The 27009-nt window shown below is 46.7% G+C and overlaps 1 protein-coding gene across 1 annotated transcript in view; it reads right to left on the bottom strand.

Annotated features, from left to right (window-relative positions):
- The window catches only part of LOC144593828 (dynein axonemal heavy chain 8-like), a 460724-nt gene that overhangs the window by 384268 nt on the left and 49447 nt on the right, over nt 1–27009 (bottom strand). Inside the window, 4 exon segments of the mRNA XM_078399946.1 lie at nt 6637–6824; nt 8941–9076; nt 15098–15217; nt 19821–19920. Coding sequence (XP_078256072.1) covers nt 6637–6824; nt 8941–9076; nt 15098–15217; nt 19821–19920 — 544 coding nt within the window.

Raw genomic sequence — 27009 nt, 5'->3', positions numbered from 1 at the left:
GGTAGCGCAGCGGTAGAGTTGCTGCTTTTACAGCGAATGCAGCGCCGGAGACTCAGGTTCGATCCTGACTACGGGTGCTGCACTGTAAGGAGTTTGTACGTTCTCCCCGTGACCTGCGTGGGTTTTCTCCGAGATCTTCGGTTTCCTCCCACACTCCAAAGACGTGCAGGTATGTAGGTTAATTGGCTGGGTAAATGTAAAAATTGTCCCTAGTGGGTGTAGGATAGTGTTAATGTACGGGGATCGCTGGGCGGCATGGACTTGGAGGGCCGAAAAGGCCTGTTTCCGGCTGTATATATATGATCTGATATGATATGATATGATATGACTTCACCTTGTATATTAATTATTTGAATGAGGGAATTGAAGGCTTTGTGGCCAGGTTTGCAGTTAATACAAAGATAGACAGAGGGGCAGGTAATGTAGAGAAAGCAGGGACTCTCCAGAAGGACTTGTACAGGTTGGGAGAGTGGGCAAAGAAGTGGCAGATGGTATACCACATAGCAAAGTGTGGAGTCATGCATTTTAGTAGTAGGAAAAAAGGAATAGGCTACTTTCCAAATGGGGAGAGAATTCAGAAATCAGAGGTGAAAAGGAACCTGGGAGTGCTGGTGCAAGTCAAATCGGTAATAAGGAAGGCAAATGTAATACGAGCATTTATTTCGAGAAGACTTGAATACAAAAACAGGGATGTAATGTAAGTATTGTGAGCAGTTTTGGGCCCCATATCTGAGGAAGGATGTGCTGGCACTGGAAAGCGTCCAGAGAAGGTTTACCAGAATGATCCCAGGAATTATTGGGTTAACATATGACATATATAGCGTTTAACACCACTGGACCTGTACTCTCTGGAGTTTAGAAGGATGAGGGGGGGGGGTCATTGAAATATACCAAATAGTAAAAGGTCTGGATGGAGTGAATGTGGAGAGAGTGTTTCCACTAGTGGGAGAGTCTAGGACCAGAGGCCACAGCCTCAAAGTAAAATGATGTACCTTTAGAAAGGAGATGAGGAGGTGAATCTGTGGAATTCATTGCCACAGATGGCTGTGGAGGCCAAGTCGGGTTTTTGACTCTTTGACGGATTGTGTGATTAGCAAAGGTGTCAGGAGTTGTGGGGCGAAAGCAGGAGAATGGGGTTGAGAGGGAAAAATAGATCAGCCATGATTGAATGGCAGAGTAAACTTGATTGGCCAAATTGCCTAATTCTATTCCTAGAACTTATGATATTTTTAAGGAGGAGATAGACAGATTCTTAATTAGTAAGGGTGACGGGGATTGTGGGGAGAAGGCAAGAGCGAAAGATAGATCAGCCATTGTTGAATGGCGAAGTAGACTTGAATGGCTGAATGGCCTAATTCTGTTCCTATTACTATGACCTTATGACTGACGAGCAAAGGGACATAGCTGCAAAATAAGAGATCAGTTATTTAAAACTGAGGTATGTAGACATTTCTTCTCTTGGAGGCTAGTAAATCTCTATGATTCTCTGACCCCAAGAATGATGGAAGACAGATCTTTAGATATATTTAACCTGGAGAAATATAAATATTTGAAAGACCATGGAATTGAGGGATATGGGGAACTGACACAGAAGAGGTGTTAAGGTCAGCCGTGATCAAATTGAATGTCAGGACAGGTTTGGGGATCTTGGTGGCCTACTCCTTTTCCTTGTGTCTTGTATTCTGAAACAGAAGATTAGGGAGCATCTGTGGAAAGAGAAACTTAAAATTTAGGATTAAAGACCCTTCATGAGAACCGGGAAAGTGAGAAAATAGATTCACTGTACCGTACCATGAACATTCCCTCTATTCTCTCCTCGCCATCTCCGCAACTTAAAACATACTGTTTTCTCTCTTTTCCAGTTCTGAGGAAGGCTCTTTGAACTGAAGAGTTAGCTCATGGTGTGAGAAAAAAACATCTTAAACACCAAAAGTGAAAAAGGGTTTTGCAAATACAAAACTCTTTTGTAAAGTCCAATTTCACGGAGTATAAATCCTAAAGACTGAAATTGAAATGACACTGATGATAATAAACATTTGAAATTAGAAACAGAAAATGCCAATCATTTAGGAAGCATCTCTGGGAAAAGAAAACAAGTTAATGTTTCAAGTTGAAGCTCCTTTACCCTTTCTTTTTCAACAAAGGGTAAATAAATTTATAAATGCCTTTATAAATCAGAGCATCGAGTATAGAAGTTGGGATGTAATGTTGAAATTGTACAGGGCATTGGTGAGGCCGAATCTGGAGTATGGTGTGCAGTTCTGGTCGCCAAATTATAGGAAGGATGTCGACAAAATGGAGAGGGTACAGAGGAGATTTACTAGAATGTTGCCTGGGTTTCAGCACTTAGGCTACAGAGAGAGGTTGAATAGGTTGGGTCTTTATTCTTTGGAGCGTAGAAGGTTGAGGGGGGACTTGATAGAGGTTTTTAAAATTTTGAGAGGGACGGACAGAGTTGACGTGGGTAGGCTTTTCCCTTTGAGAGTGGGGAAGATTCCAACAAGGGGACATAGCTTCAGAATTGAGGGACAAAGGTTTAGGGGTAACATGAGGGGGAACTTCTTTACTCAGAGGGTTGTGGCTGTATGGAATGGGCTTCCGGTGGAAGTGGTGGAGGCTGGCTCGATTTTATTATTTAAGAGTAAATTGGATAGGTATATGGATAGGAGGGGATTGGAGGGTTATGGTCTGAGTGCAGGTAGATGAGACTAGGTCAGGGAGAATGGTCGGCGTGGACTGGTAGGGCCGGACAGGCCTGTTTCCATGCTGTAGTTGTTATATGTTATATGTTATAAAGGCTGCCTGAATAAATCCAGCATTTTCTGTTTTTTCCCCTCACTTTGGAGTTTAATGAGTCATGGAATTAGGTGAAGTAGATCAGGAAGTTGCTGCAGTTGTATATTAAGGAATCATCAGATTTGAATTAATTTACATTCAATTAAAATCCAGTGAAAATTGTGTAATTAACATTAATATCTTAAAATTCAGTAATTATCTAGACAATTTAGAAAAAAATTACAAATAGATGGTATGAAGTTCGTGTTGACTGCGAAGATGAGATTGGAGAGGAGATGAGAACATTGATCACAGCACCATGATAAAGCAGTCTGTTCAAGATGGAGAAATGAAAATAAATGTGATTTATGGGGTCCAGCACATTGAGGAGGATATATACTATTCCCCACAACTGTGTGCATGGGTCCCAAAGGTCACGCTGCAGTCAGTAGGTAAGGGCACTTCCTTGGGTTGGAAAGGAACTTGCTGAACAAGGGGAAAATCAATTTGTAGAGTTCAACATGGTTATTAATAACATAGGCAGGAGGACTAAGAAAGGAACCGAGGAAGAATGAGCAAATGGAATCTAAACGTTAATAATGTAAATCAGTACTGAACCATATGCAAGTTCAGGATTATCAGGATCAGAGAGTTGAATATGTGGCTGAAAGGTTATGATGGAAATTTTCAAAGCGCAGAAGAAATTACACAATTGACTCATTCACTTAATTCAACAACATGGTGATTCTGCAACATGGGCGGCACGGTAGCGCAGCGGTAGAGTTGCTGCTTTACAGCGAATGCAGCGCCGGAGACTCAGGTTCGATCCTGACTACGGGTGCTGCACTGTAAGGAGTTTGTACGTTCTCCCCGTGACCTGCGTGGGTTTTCTCCGAGATCTTCGGTTTCCTCCCACACTCCAAAGACGTACAGGTATGTAGGTTAATTGGCTGGGTAAATGTGAAAAATTGTCCCTAGTGGGTGTAGGATAGTGTTAATGTACGGGGATCGCTGGGCGGCATGGACTTGGAGGGCCGAAAAGGCCTGTTTCCGGCTGTATATATATGATATGATATGATATGATGATAAGAAGGGTCTCGACCCGAAATGTCACCCATTCCCTCTCTCCAAGATGCTGCCTGACCTGCTAAGTTACTCCAGCATTTTCTGAGACTTTCTGTTCCGGATTCTCTGGCAAACCTGCTGTTCTGGCAGACTTAATTTAGTTTAAATTTAGTGTCCCTCCAACACCTCCCCTCGACTCCATCCAAGGATCCCGACAGTCTTTCAGGTGAAGCAAAGCTTGACTTGCACCTCCTCCAACCTCAGCTACTGTATCCGCTGTTCCAGGTGTCAACTCCTGTACATCGGCGAGACCAAGCACAGGCTCACCGATCATTTCGCTGAACACCTCCGCTCAGTCCACCTTAACCTATCTGATCTCCCGGTTGCTCAGCATTTTAACCCCCCCTCCCATTTCCAATCTAACCTTTCTGTCCTGGGCTTCCTGCATTGTCAGAGTGTGACCAGCGCAAATTGGAGGAACAGCACCTCATATTTCACTTGGGTAGCTTATACCCCAGCGGTATGAACATTGACTTCTCTAACTTCAAATAGCCCTCCTTTCCCTCTCTCTCCATCCCCTCCCCTTCCCAGTTCTCCCACCAGTCTTACTGTCTCCGATTACATTCTATCTCTGTCCCACCCCCTCCCCTGACATCAGTCTGAAGAAGGGTCTCGACCCAAAACGTCACCCATTCCTTCTCTCCAGAGATGCTGCCTGTCTCAATGAGTTACTCCAGCATTTTGTGTCGACGTTAGTTTAGTTTAGTTTAGTTTAGAGATACAGGGCGGAAACAAGCCCTTCGAACCACCGAGTTCTCACCGACTAGCGATCCCCACACACGAACACTACCCTACACACACTAGGGACAATTTACATTTATACCAAGCCAATTAACCTACAAACCTGTACGTGTTTGGAGTGTGGGAGGAAACAAAAGATCTCGGAGAAAACCCACGCAGGTCACATGGAGAACGTACAAACTCCGCACAGACAGCACCCATAGTCAGGATCGAACCCGGGACCCTGGGCTCTGGTGCTGTAAGGCAACAACGCTACCGCTGCGCCACCGTGCCGCCCTAATTCTGCCTGCTTAATATTAATTTGGTCTAACGTTTAATGAGCGATTGAATAGACTAGAACTGTATTTTTTAGAGCTTAGAAGAATGAAAGGAGATTTCATTGAAACATGCTGAATTCTTAAAGATCTTGAAAGCCGGATGCAAGAAGAATGATCTCCATTCCTGAAAAGTCAAGGACTGGAGTACAGTTTCAGAGTAATCTGGGCTATTTACGACTGAGATGAGGAGAAATATCTTTATTCAGTGGGGAGTGAATCTTTTTAATTCTCTACGCCCAAGGGGCATTGACATTGAAAGTATGAATGGCAATGTAGGCTCGAAGGGCAAAAAAACATTACTGCGCCTATTTCTGAAGTTCTCTAAGTATCAATTTAAATTCTCAGCTAGTGTTGGTGGAATTTAAACATATCTCTGACCCTTGATCCAAGTTTCTCAATTACCAAGGGTGGCACAGTGGCACAGCTGGTAGAGCTGCTGCCTCACATTACCAAATACCTGGTTTCAATCCTGACCTGGGCTACTGTCTGTGTGGAGTTTGCATGTACTTCCTGTGACCCTGTGGATTTTCTGTGGGTGTTCCAGTTTTCTCCTCCATACCAAAGACGTGTGGGTTTGGAATTTGGCCAAGTGTGTAGCAATGGTTGCAAAGGTGGTAGAACATAGAACTAGTGTGAACGGGTGATCGATAGACAGCATAGACTTGGTAGGTCAAAGCGCCTGTTTCCACGCTGTATCTCTAAACACATAAATATATCAATGCCAGTCCAAGCAAATCAGCAACTGGCGAACAGCACAAGGAAAATTAGACCTTGGATTCTTAGGCCAACATACTTAAACCTAGCTGTGGCAAGAACTGAGTGACACTGTATTTATAGACAGGGAGCCCAAAAAGCATCAGATTGGGATGCATCACAGCATGGTTTGGCAACTCCGTACCCAAGACAGCAAGAAATTGCAGAGAATCGTCGATGTAGTCCAGTCCATCCTGCACTCCAATTTCCCTCCTCCCCTCTCTCTCCTCGACACCTCCATCTACATGTCAAGCTGCCTCAGAAAAATAGCCAACATAATCAAGGACCACATACAAAGAGAGGTCATTCTCTCTCCTCCCATCCCCTGTTAGGCAGAAGATAAAAAGTTTGAAAGTGTATCTCACCAGATTCAGGAAAAGTTTCTGCTCCATAGTTATTAGACCACTGAATAGATCTCTCATCAGCTAAGGGTGCAGTCCTAATCTTCCAAACTACCTCATTGCGAGTCTTACCTTTTTTTTTAAGATGCACTTTCCCTGTAGCTAAAAAACTATACTCTACACTCTACTTATTTTTCGCTTTTCACCACATGTGTATTTGTTACGGCTTGATTGTACTCATGTGCTGTATGCTTTGACTGGATTTCACTGCACCTCAGTACAGGTGTCAATAATGCACGAATATCGATAACAAGCAAGATTTTATATCAATATCAAGCACACATGTACTGAATAAATTAATTGGAGTTTGGGTTTTAAATTACAATAAAAATTGACATTTACTAAATATGTTTTGCATCATACTTTCAATGTAAGAGCAAGATGCTGTGGGATTACCTTTTTGTTGCAACTACAATCCATATCTTTCTGAAGAACCCATGACCTCTAATATGAGTTAGTAGGGTTGGATCGCTATTTATATCATAACAGTTGCATGTTTTGGTAAGATGATACATATCACTTGCCTTCAGACAATTATAGTTCATTATCAACGACTTCTCATTCTTCAGCAAAGTTTTGACTGTCTCTGGCACTACCAGGCCCATTTTTATTAAACATTTACCATCTCGTAAAACTTCAAAAAGTCTTTGATCAAAGTTCACATGCATTTTTCCACTGTCTGGATTACGTACCAAAATAGGTACTTGCAGCCCTGGGTGGAAGATAAGTTTGTCAGCATTAGATCGATAATGTAAATGTTATGTTATCCAGTTCAACTAAATTTAATCTGCTAAAAGATTGTTTTTATTAAGAATTGAGTTTTTAATAAAAGCTTCCATTTTTATACATGAACGTGTAAAAATAAATCACTTCCAAATTAGCACAATTGAACCTGAACATATTTACAGTTCTTGTGTAAGCTCCAAGAACATCCTCAATGTTCCATAATGAGTGCAGGGGCAAGCATGTGCTTAAGTCAAAGTTAGAAACACTTGCAATCGTGTTCAGGGCCGTCTTTACAGCATTATGGGCCCCGGGAAAAGCAGTGTACTGGGGCCCCTACGACAACTACTCACAGGAATAAAAATGTAAATGGTCGATAAAATTAAACACCCCCCTTTCCCCAGCACCCCCATTTCCCCCACTCTCTCTTCCCCCCCACCACCAACCCCCACCCTTGCTGTCCCCCTCCCCAGTCCCACTCTGCCTCCTCCCACCAACACTCTCTCCTCCTCCCACCCTACCCGTCACCCCCACCGTTACTCTCCCCCACCCCCCTTTCCCTGTCGTGCCGGCGAAAAGCACTTACCGAAAAGCACTTAGCGATGGACTTAGGGTGCTACATTGTTGCGAAAAGCACTTACAGATCGCTGTGAGAAGCACTTAGGGATGGAAAAGCAAAGCACTTAGGGAGCTAATTGTTGCGAAACAGATCGCTGTGAGAAGCACTTAGGGATGGAAAATGTTGCGAAAAAAACACTGGGACCGAAAATGTTGCGAAAAAAGCACTTATTGAACCTACATTTTTAAAGTAGTATTTATTTATTGCAAGTCACTTAACATACACAGATCAGCATGGGGCCCCTATGCTCGTGGGGCCCCGGGCAAGTGCCCATCAGGCCCATGCGTTAAGACGGCCCTGATCGTGTTCTCCCAGGAGTGCCAAACAGATAATCCATCTTGATTTTTTTCTAAAATTCCCGTCATCAGAAAAGCCAGTTTTCAGCCAGTTCAATTTATTCCACACTATGTCATGAAATAGCTCAAAGAATACAACAAAAGCCATAAATTTAAACCAAGTTATAATACCAAAGATTTGCACTCCAAAACTAGCAGTACCTTTAGTCAAGCTTCTCAACTGCAGTTACACCAGTGCAGTTTACACTACAGTGTGGAAGATAACCTCAATATGCCCCATTCGCAAAACCAGAACAAATGCACTCCAGTTAACTAATGCCAAATAGGTCTGCTCTCTAACATTGCCAAACTCTTGGAAGGTGCCACTGCTTGGGATATTAGTTAGCAGTTACTTAAAACTAAGCCATCGTAGCGTCATGGTTCAAACATGGTTTGAGAGTGGCGGGTATTTGAGTTGAGCTGTAAGATGAGGTGGGTACTTTTAAAGCAGCATTTACAACTGTTGGACAGATACAGGTTGAACAGCAATTTCCCAGAGCCTTTCTGGATTATCCATTTTTCTGGACTAAAGAAGTCACATGATAATAAAACAACAATACACCCCCGGTCTACCAATAACTCCCCTCCCGTGTCTCTAAAACACCATGGAGTACCAGAAGCCTAAATAAAACGAATATAAAATGTAAACTGAATGTGAATGAAATAACCTGCCAACCCATTCCGCTTGCAGCGTCTCCCCGGCTGTTTAGAGCCTTGGCTTCTGACGCCACTCCCAACTTGCAAGGCTCCAGCGAGCCCTTCACCCAACGAAAGGGCGCAAAGTGCTGGGGTAATTCAGCAGGTCAGGATCTCTGGACAACATGGGGAAGGTGACTTTGGGACCCTTTCTCAGACTGATTCGGTCGACTGAGTTACTCCAACACTTTGTGTTTCAATGTGCCCTCTTGGTCGCCATGGGGCTCCCTCCCCTTTCATCTGCTGCCACTTTCCAGGTGGAGTATGCTGGCGTCTGGGGAAGGAGGAGGAGGTGGGGGATGGAGGGGGCAGGGTGGGGGCCGGAGGAGGGGGACAGAGGGAGTGGGGTGGTGGGGCGGAGGAGGTGACGACCCAAAGGTCGGAAGCTGTGGCTCCCTCCTCCACCCCACACCTCTTCCTCCCTTCACTTTTGTGAAAATCAATTGCACACTTACCATATCGTATGGCTGAGACTTCTTTTATCCAAGCCTTATAATACAATACTTCAAACTTGACCAGGACGTAAGCAATTTTGTTATACTTTCGCACAACAGACTTGCCTTGTGGGCTTTTTAGAATGTCAGAATTTTTCTGTTAAGAAAACAATTTTTTTTTAGATTTCAGGACTAAACCTAAATCATTCAGGTTAGTAGAAGTAACTGAAAATAATGAGCAGCATGACCAACCTAAAACATCCTAAAAATTAGCTTAAGATACATTCAAGGTTGTCTAAGATTACAACAAGATCTAAATAAACTGTGAAAGTGGGCAAATGCAAAGTTGGAAAGTTAAACCAGGACAGGACATGTAGAGACCGCACTTACAATATTGTGTGCAGTTCTGGCCCCCATATTAGAGGAAGGATGTGAGTCAGCTAGAGAGGGTGCAGAAAAGATTCACGAGTATATTGCCAGGACTGCAAGGCTTGATTTAAAGCAGAGAGTGGATTGTCTAGGACTGTTTTCCCTGGAGCAAATGAGGCTGGGGCTTATAAAATCTTGAGAGGCATAACTAAAGTGGATGGTCACAGGCTTCATCCTAGGAGAGGGGAGTCTACTAGCAGGAATAGTTTAAAGTTTAAAGGGGGCCACAGTCTTAGAATAAAGGGGAGGCCATTTAAAACTGGGGTGAGGAGGAACCTTTTGACTCAGAGAGTTGTGAATTTGTGGAATTCTCTGCCACAGAGGGCAGTGGAGGCCAAATCATTGGATGAATTTAAGAGAGAGTTAGATAGAGCTCTGGGGGCTAGTGGAATCAAGGGATATATGATATGGGGAGACGTTGGGCACAGGTTACTGATTGTGGATGATCAGCCATGATCACAATGGATGGTGTTGCTGGCTCGAAGGGCCGAATGGTCTCCTCCTGCATCTATTTTCTATGTTTCTATGAAAGATTTAAAGAGGATCTGAGGGGTTGGATTTTCACATGAAGGGTGGGTGGGTACATGGAACAAGCTGCCAGAAAAAGTGGTAGAGGTGGGGACAATCACAACTTTTAAAAGACATTGGGACAGCTTTGTTGATAGGAGCATTGAGAGGGATCTGGCCCAATCCAGACAAAAGGGACGAATCTCAGAAGGCATGTAGGTTGGTCTGAATGAGTTGGCATGAAGGGCCAGTCTCTATGCTGTATGACTACGCACAACTGTTATTTTCTACTAATTTGTAAATGGCAGACCTGGAGTTAGAGAGAGCTCTAGGGGCTAGCGCAATCAAGGGATATGGGGAGAAGGCAGGCACTGATTGTGGATGATCAGCCATGATCACAATGAATGGCGATGCTGGCTCAAAGGACCAAATGGCCTCCTCCTGCACCTATTTTCTATCTATCTATGTTTCTATGGACATATAGCAAGTAAAACCACAGAGGTAAAAAAAAGCTTTTGGACATTGACTGACCAATCCAACCATGTTCAGAAACCTGCTCACACAACTCTGTCAATAGAAACTTAAGTAACGCCGAATATTAACAATGTTAATTAATTAATTCTAGCAATTCAGCCTGCATGCCTATTGGCACAGGCTGGGGCATTTGAGGATGTGCAGTTTTCAAGGGCGGCACGGTAGCGCAGCGGTAGAGTTGCTGCTTTACAGCGAATGCAGCGCCGGAGACTCAGGTTCGATCCTGACTACGGGTGCTGCACTGTAAGGAGTTTGTACGTTCTCCCCGTGACCTGCGTGGGTTTACTCCGAGATCTTCGGTTTCCTCCCACACTCCAAAGACGTACAGGTATGTAGGTTAATTGGCTGGGTAAATGTTAAAAAAAAAAAATTGTCCCTAGTGGGTGTAGGATAGTGTTAATGTACGGGGATCACTGGGCGGCACGGACTTGGAGGGCCGAAAGGGCCTGTTTCCGGCTGTATGTATATGATATGATAAGATGGCTATAGACGACTTAAAGATAGGCAGCAACTCTAATGGCGCATGAACTGGACAGATGTGCCTAATTCTGGTGACTGCACAGTAGGAAAGGATGGGAATATCCTGGAAATGGTGCAGAATAGATTTTTGATAATAAATCTATTATCAGTAGATGTGATAATCTATTGATGTAGAAAAATTAACGGAGATGTGTGGAACAGGTTTATTACACAGAGTGACGGATGCTAGGAATACAGTGCCAGTGGTGGGGGTGGAAGCTGATACAAAAGTGGCATTTAAGAGGCTTTTAGATAGGGACACGGATACGCAGGAAATGAAGGGACTGGATCACGTGCAGGCAGAGGAGATTAGTTTAACCTGGCATCATATTCAGCACAGATATTATGACTTGCTCCTCTGCTTTACTATTCCATGTGGCTACGGCCACTCATTGTTAAAAATCCAACCAAATAGGTTTTGTGGACCCAACACTAAGGGAGCCACAAGTTCCAATTTCAAGCTTGTCACATTTATTTGACCTGGAAAAGAAGAATATTCACAGCTGGAGGACCATTCTGCCAAATAATAATTGGCAGCCCTTCCACCAATCTTGACACTGAAGTTTATTTTGTTCTTGTATCTTTTCATACCTCTAGTTTCCCTTTCCCCTGATTCTCAGTCTGAAGAAAGGTCTCGACCTGAAACTTTACCTATTCCTTTTCTCCAGAGATGCTGCCTGACCCGCTGAGTTGCTCCAGCATTTTGTGTCTATCTTGATACTGAGTACATCATGGCTGCCGTGTGTACCATGTACAAAATACACTGTGGTACCTCATCCAAGCTGTTCTGATCACAGCTCACAAATATGCAACTGTTACATCCAAACAAGGCAAGGGTATTATGTGCTGACTTCACTGAAATACTCAACTGCTTTAACCTCACTCAACACGTCAATTTTCCCACCCATAACCGTGGACACATTCTGGACCTTGTCTGCTCCACTGGACTAAATCTACATCACCTCTCTGGCTCCGACCCCACCCTCTCTGATCACTTAGCCATCACCATGTCTGTCAACATTCCCACCCCAGCTCCAAAGCAAAAACGCAAAATCAACTTCCGCAAGCTGAACTCTGTTTCACCTACCTCGCTCTCATCCTCCCTCTCTGAAATAATGTCCGCCTCTCCCTTCGTTGACCTCCACAGTCCCTCTGACCTCACTGATTACTACAACCGCACTCTCCCCTCCTGCCTCGACCAGCTTGCACCTATAAAAACCAAAACAGTTTCCTTCACCCACTCTGCTCCCTGGTTTACCCCTGAACTCCGCGTGATGAAAACTCATGCCCGCCAACTTGAAAGACTCCGCAACAAAACAGGTCTCACAATTCACTCCCAAGCCTACAAAGACCACATACAGCACTATAAAGATGCCCTCTCCCGTGCCCACTCCACCTACTACTCTCAAATAATTCACTCTGGCTCCGGAAACCCAAAAACACTCTTCTCTACAATAAACAAACTCCTCAGCCCCCTGGACACCATCTCCCAATCATTCACAGTTGACAAATGCACCACTTTCCTTTCATTCTTCCAAAGCAAAATAGACAACATCTACAGCACCTTAACCACCAACGCACCTGCTCCCCCTCAAACCACCTGCCCCCCTTATCCTGTCAGCCCCTGCCTCAGTTCTCCCCAATCTCCACCACCGACCTCTCTGACCTCTTCACAGGAATAAAAACTGCCACCTGCTCTCTGGACCCCATCCCCTCCAGCTTTGTCAAGGCCTGCCTTCCTGCTCTCTCTCCACTTATCACTGCAACAATAAACTCCTCCCTGTCCACTGGCATCGTCCCGCCATCCCTCAAAATCGCTGCTGTCACCCCCATTCTGAAAAAACCTGGTCTAAACCCTGACACCCCAAACAACTTCAGACCAATCTCCAACCTACCCTTTCTGTCCAAAGTTTTGGAACGTGCTGTAGCTTCCCAACTCAAATACCACCTCTCTACCAATAACCTGTATGAAACTTTCCAATCCGGATTCCGCTCAAACCACTGTACTGAAACTGCGCTCCTCAAAATCACAAACGACATTCTCCTCTCCTCCGACGCTGGCAACCTCAACATACTCATCCTACTTGACCTCAGCGCCGCCTTTGACACCATAAATCACTCCATTCTCCTCACCCGACTTGAAACCTCCCTTAACATCACCGGCACAGCCCTATCCTGGTTCAAATCTTACCTCTCTGACAGACACCAGTTCATCTCCATTAACAACTGTAAATCCCCCACCGCTCCCCTCCCCCAAGGTGTCCCCCAAGGCTCAGTCCTTGGCCCCCTCCTCTTCATCCTCTACCTGTTCCCCCTTGGTCAATTAATCCGCCGTCATGGTCTCAACTTCCACTGCTTCGCCGATGATATCCAGCTCCTCATCTCCACCAAGTCAATTTCCCCCACCACACACTCTACACTGACAAACTGCATCACTGAAATAAAATCTTGGCTTCAATCAAACTTCCTCAAACTCAATTGCAACAAATCTGAAATCATCATCATTGGTCCAAAAACGCTCACCAAATCCACCCAAAACTTCATCCTCAACATTGATGGTCTCCCAGTATCCACCTCACCTCACATCCGGAATCTTGGAATCATCCTTGATCAAACCCTCTCCTTCGACAAACACATCAAACACATCACAAAGACAGCCTTCTTCCACCTCAAAAACATTGCCCGTCTCCGTCCATCCCTCTCCTCCACAGCTGCAGAAACCCTCATCCACGCCTTCATCACCTCCCGTCTGGACTACTGCAACTGCCTCCTCTATGGCGCACCCTCAAAAATCATCAATAAACTTCAATACATTCAAAACTCCGCTGCCCGTCTACTCACACACACCTCGATCCGTGACCATATCACCCCCGTCCTTTATAAACTCCACTGGCTCCCCATCCCCCAGAGAATCCAGTACAAAATCCTCCTCATAACCTACAAAGCCCTCCATAACCTGGCCCCATCCTACCTGACCGACCTCCTCCACAGGCACACTCCCACCTGCACCCTCCGCTCTGCCGCTGCCAATCTCCTATCCCCCCACATCCGGACCAAACTCAGATCCTGGGGGGACAGGGCTTTCTCCATCGCTGCTCCCACCCTATGGAACTCACTACCCCAAACCGTTAGAGACTCCTCCACACTCACCACATTCAAAACATCGCTGAAGTCTCACCTGTTCAGTACTGCCTTCAACCACTGAAGGTCACCTCACCTTCTGTCTCCTTTCTCTGTTCATTTATTTATTTACTTATTTATCTATTTATTCATTTCCCTATGTTCTCAAAATTTCTGTAAAGCGTCTTTGAGTATATGAAAAGCGCTATATAAATAAAATGCATTATTATTATTATTATTATGTGCACATGAAGACCACTACCTAACTCTGAAATAAATCTCCAAGTCCTCTACTGTCACAGTATCTAAATCCTGGAACTCCACACCAAATAACATTCTGACAGTGGATTGATAAGAAACAGCAGGTTGTTTGGCCCCTCACACTTTTTCTCAACCATTTGGAAAGGCAATGGCAGATCTTTCACCTCAGCGCCACTTTCCTCAACGAACCTCATATCCCTTGATATCCTCAATATCCAAAAATCTACCTATCTTTAGTTTAGTTTAGTTTAGAGATACAGCGCGGAAACAGGCCCTTTTGGCCCTCCGGGTCCGCGCCGACCAACAATCACCGCAGATTAACACTATCCTATACCCACCAGAGACATTTTTTACATTTACCACGCCAATTAACCTACAAACCTGTACGTCTTTGGAGTGTGGGAGGAAACCGAAGCTCTCGGAGAAAACCCACGCAGGTCATGAGGAGAACGTACAAACTCCATACAGACAGCACCCATAGTAAGGATTGAACCCGGGTCTCCGGCGCTGCAAGCGCTGTAAGGCAACAACTCTACCACTGCGCCGCCGTGCCGCCCAAAATCTCTGCCAAAGGTCATATCCCCTATCACACTGATCTGTCTGGTGGTGGACAGTATAGCCTGTCTGTTTAACTTTTCCTCATATCAGAAACTGACCACAATTAGGAATCAAAAGATACAAATGACACAAAAGGACAGGACACAAAAATGTGATTAGTAAAGACTAGCAGGAACAAGTCCGGCTTGTTTCCAAGGTGTACAACTCTATGCCTCTGAGGCACCATAAAGTAAATAATGGAGTTACTTACATAGAAATAGTCAATGGGCTCATGTATGCGCCGGAAGAGCTGTCTCACCCACAGTATTTTTCCAGCTAAAGGAGGCATGTTTCTAGCAAGTGGAGGATTCTCCTTACTAGTTTGATAATGCTGTAAAAAGATATTCAGAATTACAAGACAAATTAAGCAGATCACACGTTGGATAACTTAACATGAATATGCATATTTTGTAACCCACTGTGTTTGTAAAGATCATATGTAAGGGAACTGGTCAGGTCTAAGATTTTGGAATAAGAACTTGTCATACGTTTTAAATGTAAAATGAGTGGAATAAGACTAGTATTGAAAAATTAGATTGCACAGAAGTGTGCTAAGCAAACCCATTTTAATGAAAATCCATATGGAAGGAAATGGCCTACTGCAAGTTCCAGGGTGTCTACATTATTCCTTCTGAATGCAATATAGATCTGACACACCAACGAACAGAGAAGCACAATGGCCAGATGGAATTGCCAATCAACACAGTTTGCACTGAAAATGCCCGAGATTCATAAACAAAATTGGAATAAAATCATTATGTTCAGTGCCAGCCTCATTAATACCATGGAATTGAATAATTACAGGGAAGGGATACAAAAGTAAATGTAATAAAACAACAGAATAAGCACCTGAGATTAAAAAAAGATTAGAAAGGTAAATTAAAAAGGTTAGGTGAAGAAAGGTAAAAGGAAGTTGAACATAGTGGTCTTTGGGGATCAGCATACTGCAGGGAAGATGTGATTTCACTGAAGAGGATGCAGAGAAGATTCACCAGACTGCCAGGAAGCAATTATGAGGAGAGCATGCAAAGGCTAGGTCTGTTTTCCCTGGAGAGCAGAATGTTATGAGGGGACATGACAGAGGTATATAAAATTATGAGAGGAATAGATAGAGTGCAAGGCACTACTTTCCATATCGGAGGTAAATAAAGCTGGAGAAGAGGTTTAGGGTAAGCAGTAAAAGATTTTGAAGCATTCTGAGAAAGACCTTTTAGTACACCCAGGCAGTGCTGAGGATCAAAAATGCAACACCAAAGTGAGTGATGGAAGCAGAGTGTCTCACGGCATTTTAGAAGTGCTAAACAACCACTTGAGTAGCCTAGGATTAGAAGTCTATGGGCCAAGTATTGGAAGACGGATCAATACAAATGGGTCCAGGATTGTCGGCGTAACTCTATGACTGTTATGCAGCAGAACAGTCCACTTGAAAGACCAAGATCTTGGAAGTGGGATTGTCTGTGGATGTGGGATTAATCGTCTCTTTGTTTTGGCCAGCATGGGCACAATGGGGCAAATAGATTTTCATATAGTTAACATTTATGCCATATGAGTTGACGTAGCATGTTAATTATTTGTCAATTGATTTTACAATAATTTAAATCTGTCAATTAAAATTTAGACTGGGTGGGGAGAGAATATTGGAAAAATCACAAAGGGCAGTATTCAATGTTCAGAATCATAATTTTTGAATGATTTTACATAGCATTCTCAGAATAACAGCATTTTTGAGATACACAAAAACATTAATTTGATTTGTGTACCACATAAAGCTACGTGTCCAGTATTTGGCCAACGTTCCAGTTCCGTTTTCCAGTAATCAGCTTTAATGGGAATGATACCAAATGAAATTCCACTTTGATGTAATGGATTCAAAGGTGTTTAATGTCCAATGTGAGAAGCACATATTCTTCCACAAATGGGGTGGGTACTGGCCAACTGGATGAGCAAGTGGCTAGCTTCTGAGGTAGTTTGTTCCTTCTGCTGTTTGCACAGGATCTCGTTGCTCTCCGATGCATGGACATGAGATTATTAGTGACATCCCAAATGCTCCTTCAACATTTTCAGCTGCCATGGACCAGACTTCTTCTATTGACTCCGTTTATACCTCATGCTGCCTCGGCAAGGTCAGCAGCATAATCAAGGACAAGTCGCACACCGGCCACTCCCTCTTCTCCCCTCTCCCATCAGGCAAAAGGATAGAAGTGTGAAAACACTTATAGGTATAGAAAACACACCAGATTCGGGGACAGTTTCTTCCGAGCTGTTCTCAGGCAACTGAATCGTCCTACCACAACCAGAGACCAGTGCTGAACTACTATCTACCTCTTTGATGACCCTCAGACTATCCTTGATCGGACTTTGCTGGCTTTACCTTGCATTAAACGTTATTCCCTAATCATGTATCTATACACTGTAAATGGATTGTTTGTAATCATGTATTGTCTTTCTGCTCACTGGTTAGCATGCACAAAAACTTTTCATTGTATCTCAGTACACGTGACAATAAACTAAACTGAACAACTGAACTCCCAAGATTCAGTTAGGACATTGAATTTCTTCAAAGAGTTTTTGAGTACATCCATTAATCTTTTATTCTGTTAACCAAGTAATTTCCTTCCATGACAGAGCTTGCAGTACAATGTCCTTTGCAGAAGACAAGAACCTAGCCAGCTAATGTAACAGGACGTCAATCCTGGGGATGTTAAGCTGTGAAAGGACACTGATCCTTCACTTATCCTTCCAGTGAATTTTGCAGGAACTGCACTGATTGTACGTTTCCATTGCTTTGACATGCTTGCTGTAATTGTTCAGGTCTCAGAGTAGAAAGGAGTGCTAGGATCACTGTTGCCGCGTCCAAGTGCTTGATCTTCAGATGCCTTCTTCCTCGATCGACCAAAGGCTTGTATATGCACATACTTGGCCAGTAAACTTATTTATTCATTCATTCATCTTGGTTTGGGGAGGAAGACATTTTTTTTAAAAATATTTAAATAAAGCACAGTACTAAGATGTTGTCTTAATCCACACCCCAACATTTCTTTCCCAGGGTTTGCAAAATCCAGAAAAAAATTGGAAGTGAGAATTGCCAGATTCAGCAAGAATGCTTTTCTCCAGTTATTGTTCAAGTGGAACAGGACTGCTTGCTTCTATTCCTCAAGCAACCTACAGTGATCTTCCTCCTAATTCAAGCTTTTCACTCTCCTCCCCCACTGTGATCTTTACCTCTGAAGATCAAAATCTGCTGCTCAAATTCATTGTCTTTGGTGATCTTTGCACCATATTAGCGATACTCCACCTACCAATTTTGTCTTTACATACAGCAAATTCTAAACTTTATGTGACTATCATTGTTGCCTGTGTTTGCCGATAGATGGCTACCGGCCAGGTTCTCGGATGAATGAATGAATGAGTAAATTTGTTGACCAAATATATATACATACAAGGAATGTGCCTTGGTGCTCCTCCCGCAAGTAACAACATGAACATACAGTAAACAATTAAGAATAAAGCACAACAATTAAACATTAAGAGTACAACATTACAGTTTAAACATGTGAGTGAAATAAACCAGAGCAAAAAGAGACTACAGACTTTGGTTATTGAGTAGAGCTACTACTCGCGGAAAAAGCTGTTTTTATGTCTGGCTGTGGCTGCTTTGACAGTCCGGAATCACCTTCCAGAGGGAAATGCTTCAAAGAGTTTGTGGCCAGGGTGAGAGGGGTCAGAAATGATCTTGCCCGCTCGCTTCCTGGCCCTTGCAGTGTACAGTTCGTCAATGGGGGGAAGGTTGCAGCCAACAACCTACTCAGCTGATCGAACGATCCGTTGCAGCCTCCGGATATCGTGCTTGGAGGCTGAGTCAAACCAGACCAAGGAGAAGGTGAGGACGGACTCAATGATAGCAGTATAGAATTGGACCATCATTGCCTGTGGCAGATTGTGTTTCCTCAGTTGCTGCAGGAAGTACATCCTCTGTTGGGCCTTTTTGATTATGGAGTCGATGGTGGCACCCCATTTAAGGTCTCTGGAGATGATGGTTCCAAGAAACTTAAATGACACCACAGATGTAACTGTGGTGTTGTTGATGATGAGTGGGGGGAGGGGAGGGGGAGCTCTTCGAAAGTCTACAATTAGTTCCACTGTCTTAAGAGCATTGAGCTCCAGGTTGTTGCGATGGCACCAGGATGCCAGCTGTGTCACTTCCAGTCTGTAGGCAGATTCCACCCCATCCTTGATCAGTCCAATCAGGGTTGTGTCATCTGCAAACTTGAGGAGCTTGACAGAGGAGACTGTGGAGGTGCAGTCATTGGTGTAGAGAGAGTAAAGGAGAGGGGAGAGTACGCAGCCTTGCGGTGCTCCTATGCTGAGGGTCTGCGGGTCCGAGATGTGCTTTCCCAGCCTCACATGCTGCTTCCTGTCCGTCAGGAAGTTGATGATCCAGACAGAGAGGTTCAGGCACAGTCAGCTGGGAGAGTTTGGAGTGTAGTAGCTCTGGCACAATGGTGTTAAATGCCAAGCTAAAGTCCACAAACAGAATCCTGGCATAGGTCCCCTTGCGGTCTAGGTGCTGGAGGATGAAGTGCAGGCCTAGGTTGACTACGTCATCCACTGATCTATTGGCCCGGTATGCAAACTGCAGGGGGTCCAGCAGGGGGTTTGTAATGTTTTTCAGCTGGGCCAGCACAAGTCTTTCAAAGGCCTTCATGACTACAGAGGTCAGTGCGACAGGCTTGTAGTCATTAAGACCAGTGATCCTTGTCACTTAAGTGACTTCCAAACCTAATTGATTAGGGTCATGTTTCCAATTTTCAGGTAAACATCTCACCAATTCTGCAGTATTTCCAATATTGCCTAATGAGTGGAGTTATATTAAATTGTTCCCATGAATACAATGGTGCATGTCCCAATATCTAAATGAACACAGATGTTCCTACCTTTTGTATGAAATTCAATTCTCCTGAGTAGTAATGAATAATACGTTCAATTGTAACATCAATTTCCGACTCAAGGGATGGAAAGTTTAAATTCTGAAATCTAATGTAACAAATTCAATGTTGCAATTATTTACAATCTTAATTCAAACATAATAAATTTTATACGGATACAGACACAGAGATACATCGCATAACAGGCTCTTCGGCCCACAGAGTCCACTAACCAGCAATCCCCGCACATCAATGCTATCCTACACATACTAGGGCCAATTTTACATTTACACCAAGCCAATCAACCTACAAACCTGTACGTCTTTGGAGTATGGGAGGAAACCGAAGATCTCGAAGAAAACCCACGCAGGTCACAGGGAGAACAAGGAGACAGCGCCCATAGTCAGGATCGAACCTGGGTCTCTGGTGCCGTAAGGCAGTAGCTTAACTGCTATGCCACTGTGCCGCCAAGCAGTATCTACAGTGATCTGTTTATTAAACTAAAGAAAACTGCACATGCTGCAAATCTGAAATTAATTCAGAAAATGATGCATACACTCAGCAGGTCAGATAGCATTTGTGGAAAGAAAAATAGAAGTAACATTTCAGGTCAAAGATCCTTCATCAGAACTGGGAAAGAGTGATCAAAAAAGTAATATTGGGTTGCACAGTAGGTAGTTGGAGAGATTGAGAGGACAAGGAGTGTATCTGTGAGAGGCTGAGAACAGGTCAAAGTGACCTCCGCTCAGTCTGTCTTAACCTACCTGATCTCCCGGTGGCTCAGTACTTCAACTCCCCCTCCCATTCCCAATCTGACCTTTCTGTCCCGGGCCAGTTATCACCAAAATGCAGTGACAGAAAATTCATAAAATTATTATATGATTATCAAGTCATCACAGTTTTATGAATAAAAGAATATCATGAGCTAAGATCAGTTTGGGAACCACCATAAGCTTTAAGAACCTGCTTTCAGAAGCCCACTCTCATCCTTGTACCAAAGAAAGCAAGGTAGCAGATGCCTTAATGACTACCGTTCAGTGGATCTGACATCCAGTATCGTGAAGGTAGACATAAAATGCTGGAGTAACTCAGCAGGACAGGCAGCATCTTAGGAGAGAAGGAATGGGCAACGTTTTGGGTCGAGACCCTTATTATTCTCATGTACAGTCTGATCTGACTGGATAAAACCTAACAAAGTTTTTCACTGTATATTGGTACAAGTGATAACAATAAACCAGTACCCATACCAATGCCATAGGCAAAGTTAAAGTGACTGCCCTAGCTCCAAGGTAGCTCTATAAATGGCATCAAGGAGCTCCATGAAACTAAAGTTAATGGGAATCAAGGAAAATTGACTGGAGTTATAACCCACATAAAAGCAGATGGCTGTGATATTCAAGATTAATTAACCCAGCCCAGAATATTCCAAGGGCATACTCAGGAAAGCATCTTCATCAACAAGACTTCATCAACAATTCCTGCAATTGTGAGATCAGAAGTACCTAAAAATGGCTATTTTCATTTACATGCAACTCCTTAGATGAAGAAGCAGTTCATACCTACTTGCAGCAAGAACTTTTTAATAACCAGGCAATCCCAACTCCACCAAGAGATGATCTTAACTCTTCCCATTAGAAATCAGCAGCAGTTCAACTGCTGAGACCCCACCATCTAAATCTGAGGATTAATACCTACGACTGGCCTTTTAAATATTCTGGGAACAAATTACAATGAAGTTGAAAAAAAAAGGTTTCCTCTAACATATAAAAGAATCAGCGACAAAACACAAAATAATGTATACTTAAATATGATGGACATATGGAGGCATGTGTGTGGCAGGATAGTTTCTACCATCTCCTAACACAAAATTCTTTACACCATTTGAACTCATGGAGCAATATGCATTCTTCAAGTACATTTTGACAGAAATAATGTCAAATCAACATTGCATTTTGAATAAAGTCTTAATCTGCCTACTTTGCATATTCCATGTGCTATTGTTAATGTCAATCCCATCGAGGTCACAAGTACCTTCATGCATTCTCCTTTGACTCCTCCCACTTCCTCCAAACCAGAGGCGTGGCTATGGGCACTCGCATGGGCCCTAGCTACGCCTGCCTCTTTGTCGGGTACGTCGAACAATCCCTGTTCCGGGCGTACACCGGCCCCATCCCCGAACTCTACCTCCGCTACATCGACGACTGCATTGGTGCTACCTCTTGTACCCATGCAGAACTCACTGACTTCATACACTTCACTTCCAATTTCCATCCTGCCCTTAAATATCCGACATCTCCCTCCCGTTTCTGGACCTCACCATCTCCATCACAGGAGACAGACTAGTGACTGACATCTACTATAAACCCACTGACTCGTACAGCTATCTGGACTACACTTCTTCCCACCCGGTCCCCTGCAAAAAGTCTATCCCCTACTCCCAATTCCTCCGTCTACGCCGCATCTGCGCCCGGGATGAGGTGTTTCACACCAGGGCTTCAGAAATGTCCTCGTTCTTCAGGAAACGAAGATGTCCTCCTCCATTATAGATGAGGCTCTCACTAGGGTCTCTTCTACATCCCGCAGCTCCGCTCTTGCTCCCCCTCCCCCCACTCGCAACAAGGACAGAATCCCCCTCATTCTCACCTTCCACCCCACCACCCCACATTCCAGATGGAAACTGGAAGTGAAGTGTATGAAGTCAGTGAGTTCTGTATTGTGCGTTCCGCAGAGACCGTTCCCTCCATAACTCCCTGGTCCACTCGTCCCTTCCTACCCAAACCACCCCATCCCCGGGCACTTTCCCCTGCAACCGCATGAGATGCAACACCTGTCCCTTTACCTCCCCCCTCAACACCATCCAAGGACCCAAACAGTCTTTCCAGGTGAGACAAAGGTTCACCTGCACCTCCTCCAACCTCATCTATTGCATCCGCTGCTCTAGATGTCAACTTATTTACATCGGCGAAACCAAGCGCAGGCTCGGCGATCGCTTCGCTCAACACCTGCGCTCGGTCCGCATTGACCAAGCTGATCTCCCGGTGGCCGAGCACTTCAACTCCCCCTCCCATTCCCAGTCTGCGCCTTCATGCATTGTGCTTTCATTTAGAGCGTGAAACACTCTTGTCTTGATGACAATTACATGAACAATAACAAACGCAAAATGCAAAATAGTCGAATTAACCAGCAACTATCTAAACAATCACAATGGTCTCTCCTGTTGCTAAATAGAGTCATAAAGTGATACAGTGGGGAAACAGGCCCTTTGGCCCAACTTGTCCCGGCTACACTAGTCCCACCTCCCTGCATTTGATCCATATCCCTCCAAATCTTTCCTATCCATGTACCTGTCTGTTTCTTATGAGGGCCCGTACCGGGTGCTGGAGCACGGACAGACAACCTTTGTTTTGGACAAGCAGCACGGGTGCGAGCTTGCCAACTCGCTCTCGGAGGCGCTGTAGGGTGGATGAGGGCGGTTCCTTTCGCCCCGGCAACGAGGGCACGAACTCCCCGGGCACCGTGAGTGGGGACCCGTATACGAGCTCCGCTGATGATGCAGCCAGGTCCTCCTTGAGGGCAGTCCGGATGCCCAGCAAGACCCATGGTAGCTCGTCCATCCAGTCGGGGCCGGAGAGTCGCGCCTTCAGCGATGTCTTCAGCTGCCGGTGGAACCTCTCCACCAGGCCGTTTGCCTGCGGGTGATAGGCCGTGGTGTGGTGCAGCCACACGCCCAACAGGTGGGCCATGGCCGACCACAGCTCAGAGGTGAACTGTGGCCCCCGGTCCGATGAGATGACCACCGGCACCCCAAAGCGAGCGATCCAGTGCGTGGCCAACGCACGAGCGCATGTAGCTGTGGCTGTGTCGGCCAGCGGTATGGCCTCCGGCCACCGTGTGAAGCGGTCCACCACCGTGAGGAGGTGTGTGATGCACCGGGACGGCGGGAGAGGGCCCACAATGTCCACATGCAGGTGGTCGAAACGGCGGCAGGGTAGACCGATTTCCTGGGGTGGGGCCCGGACGCGGCGTTGGATCTTCGCCGTCTGGCACGGAATGCAGGTGCGGGCCCAGTGGCCAACCTGCTTGCGCAGACCGTGCCACGTGAACCACGCAGCTACAAGTGCGGTCGTCGCCCGGATGGATGAGTGAGCCATCCCGTGGACCACGTCGAACACCCTCCGGCACCACGCGGCCGGAAAGATGGGGCGCGGCTGACCTGCCGACACATCGCACAGTATCGTCGCTCCTCCGGGGCCGAGGGGAACATCCTCAAGGCGGAGGCCAGAGATGGCAGTCCGGTAGGCGGCATCTCCCTGTCCGTTAGCTGGTCCTCCACCAGGGCAGAATAATCAATGCCGGGCGCCACTTCTAAAACGGCATTGAACGGCGAGACAACGCGTCGGCCACCCGGTTTTTCTTCCCCTCGATGAAGCGGATGGAGGTGGTGAACTCCGAGATGTACGCCAAATGGCGCTGCTGTCGGGCGGACCACGGGTCGGAGACCTTTGCCAGGGCGAATGTGAGCGGCTTGTGGTCCGTGTAAGCGGTGAACGTGCGGCCCTCCAGAAAATAGCGGAAGTGGCTCACGGCCAGGTAGAGCTAGGAGCTCGCGGTCAAAAGCGCTGTACTTCCTCTGGGCTTTGTTGAGGTGCCGGCTGAAGAAGGCCAGGGGGCGCCAACCCCCGTCCGTCAGTTGCTCCAGTACGGCACCAATCGCCGACTCTGAGGCATCCACCGTAAGGGCTGTCGGGGCATCCTCCCGTGGGTGAACCAGCAGCACAGCCCGAGCCGGGGCCTCCTTCACGCCGTCGAAGGCTGTTACCGCCTCGTCGGTCCACACGACAATTTTACGCTTCCCCGCCAGCAGCTCGTATAGCGGCCGCATGATGTGGGCCGCGAAAGGCAGGAACCGGTGGTAAAACGTCACCATGCCGACGAACTCCTGCAGACCGCGCTACCGAGGGCGGACGGGGAAACCGGAGGATGGCGTCAACTTTGTCCGGCAGGGGAACCGCGCCTTGCGAAGACACACGGTGGCCGAGAAAGTCAATTATGGCCACACCAAAGCGGCACTTGGCGAGGTTGATAGCCAACCCGTGCTCGCTGAGCCGCTAGAAGAGCTGCCGGAGGTGGGCACAGTGCTCCTGCCGCGAGTAGCTGGCTACCAAGATGTCGTCGAGGTAGACGAACAGGAAATCCAACCCACGACACACGCCGTCCATTAGCCGTTGGAATGCCTGCGCGGCGTTCTTGAGGCCGAACGGCATCCGTATGAACTCGTACAGTCCGAACGGCGTGATGATTGCCATCTTGGGCACATCCTCCGGGCGGACCAGGATCTGGTTATAGCCTCGCACCAAATCCACCTTCGAGAATATCGTGGCCCCAGCCAAATGGGCGTTGAAGTCCTGGATGTGGGGCATGGGGTATCGGTCCTCGGCGGTAGCGACGTTCAGCCGCCGATAATCCGCGGGGGTCTCCAGCCCCCGTTTGCCTTGGGGACCATGTGGAGTGGGGATGCCCATGGGCTGTTGCAAGGGTGGACGATCCCCAAGGACTCCATCGTGCGGAACTCCTGCCGTGCCAGGCGTAGCTTCGCAGGCGGCAGGCGGCGTGCTCGTGCGTGGAGGGGTGGGCCGGTAGTTATTATATAATAGACCACCCCGTGCTTGGGGGTCGACGACCGGAATTGCGGGGCCATAATATCCGGGAATTCCGCCAGAACCCGAGCGAAATGGGAGTCCACGGACGACAGTGGGCGCACAATGGGGTCATTCAGATGCAACGCAATGGGCTCCATCGTGGCGGCGTGGACCAAGCGCTGCTGCCTGATGTCCACCAGGAGAGAATGAGCCCGCAGAAAGTCAGCCCCGAGCAACGGCTGGGAGACGTCGGCGATGGTAAACTGCCACGTGAAATGACTGGCGCCGAAAACGATGTGCACCGTGCGGACGCCATAAGTCCGAATGTGGCTCCCATTTGCAGCGGTGAGGATGGGCCCCCGCTTCCCAGAACGAATGTCCAGCAGCGAAGGGGGCAGGACGCTCAGCTCCGCCCCGGTATCCACTATTGGCAGCCGGCCCCGGCGTTTCCCGGGAACGTGCACGGCTGGCGGCATTGTCGGGCTGCAGCACCCCAGCGCTGGTGGTAATAACACCAGTGCCTCCTGCTGGTGCTGGCTGGAGCCTGCTGGTGTGGGACTGCAGGTGCATGTGCGGATGCAGGACCCGCAATGGCCACCGGGGGCGATCTCGCAAGCCTCCGGGGCATAGCTGTCACTCCTTCCACAGCTCCCCCGCTCGACCGGAGAAAATCGGGCGCTGCTCGAGTGACGTTTAGCGCGCTGACGTCATCACGGCGCGCCACCCACAGTGCGTCCGCGCGCCTGCCGAGGGCCCGGGTGTCATCAAAGGAGGCGTCGGTAAGCTGCAGGCGAATGTCGGCCGGCAGCAGGTGCAGGTAAGTATACTCGAACATCAGGCACGGTCTGTGCCCGTCGAGCAGCGCGACTATCTCCTTCAGGAGGCTAGATGGGCGCCGGTCACCGAGGCCTGGCATGTGGTGGAGCCTTTCGGCTCGCTCCATTCGGATTAGCCCGTAGGTTTGGAGCAGCAGCTCCTTAAGGGTTTTATATTTATCGTGGGCCGGTGGGTCCTGGAGGAACTCCGTGACCTCTTCGGCCGTGTCCTGGTCAAGGGCTCCCACCAGGTGGAAAAAACGGGTATCATCTGTTGTGATGCCCCGCAGCTGGAACTGGGCCTCCGCTTGGTAAAACCAAACGCGAGCCCGGGTGGTCCAGAAAGTCGGGAGCTTGATGGCTACCGCGTCGACAGCTGGACGGTCGGCTATCCATCGTTTGTCCATCCTAGTATGAATGGACCGTCGAGGTCACCAATGTGGCGCGTCGGAAGAGGCCCGAAATAAAGGCGAGAAGCCGGGTATTTCGGGGCGTTCTGTTTTATTATTCCTCAGTTATCAGACCGGTCAAGCATGCTGGAATGGCTTTGCGCCCAAAACCTTGTCCTTACATACGTAGTACCGGACCGCCCTCCCTGGACTGGTCCATTGCCGTGCCGAGGGGTCGGTAGTGGTATGGCCCGACCCTTGGGAGCCGCCACACCCCTCTGATTCCTATTAAATCTTTTCCCCTTCACCTTAGACCTATTTCCTCTGATTCACCTACTCTGGGCAAGTGACTCTG

The sequence above is a fragment of the Rhinoraja longicauda genome, chromosome 5 (assembly GCF_053455715.1).
Source record: "Rhinoraja longicauda isolate Sanriku21f chromosome 5, sRhiLon1.1, whole genome shotgun sequence".
NCBI lineage: Eukaryota > Metazoa > Chordata > Chondrichthyes > Rajiformes > Arhynchobatidae > Rhinoraja > Rhinoraja longicauda.
Note: the sequence above shows the minus strand (reverse complement) of the source record. Positions and strands in the feature narration are given on the sequence as shown.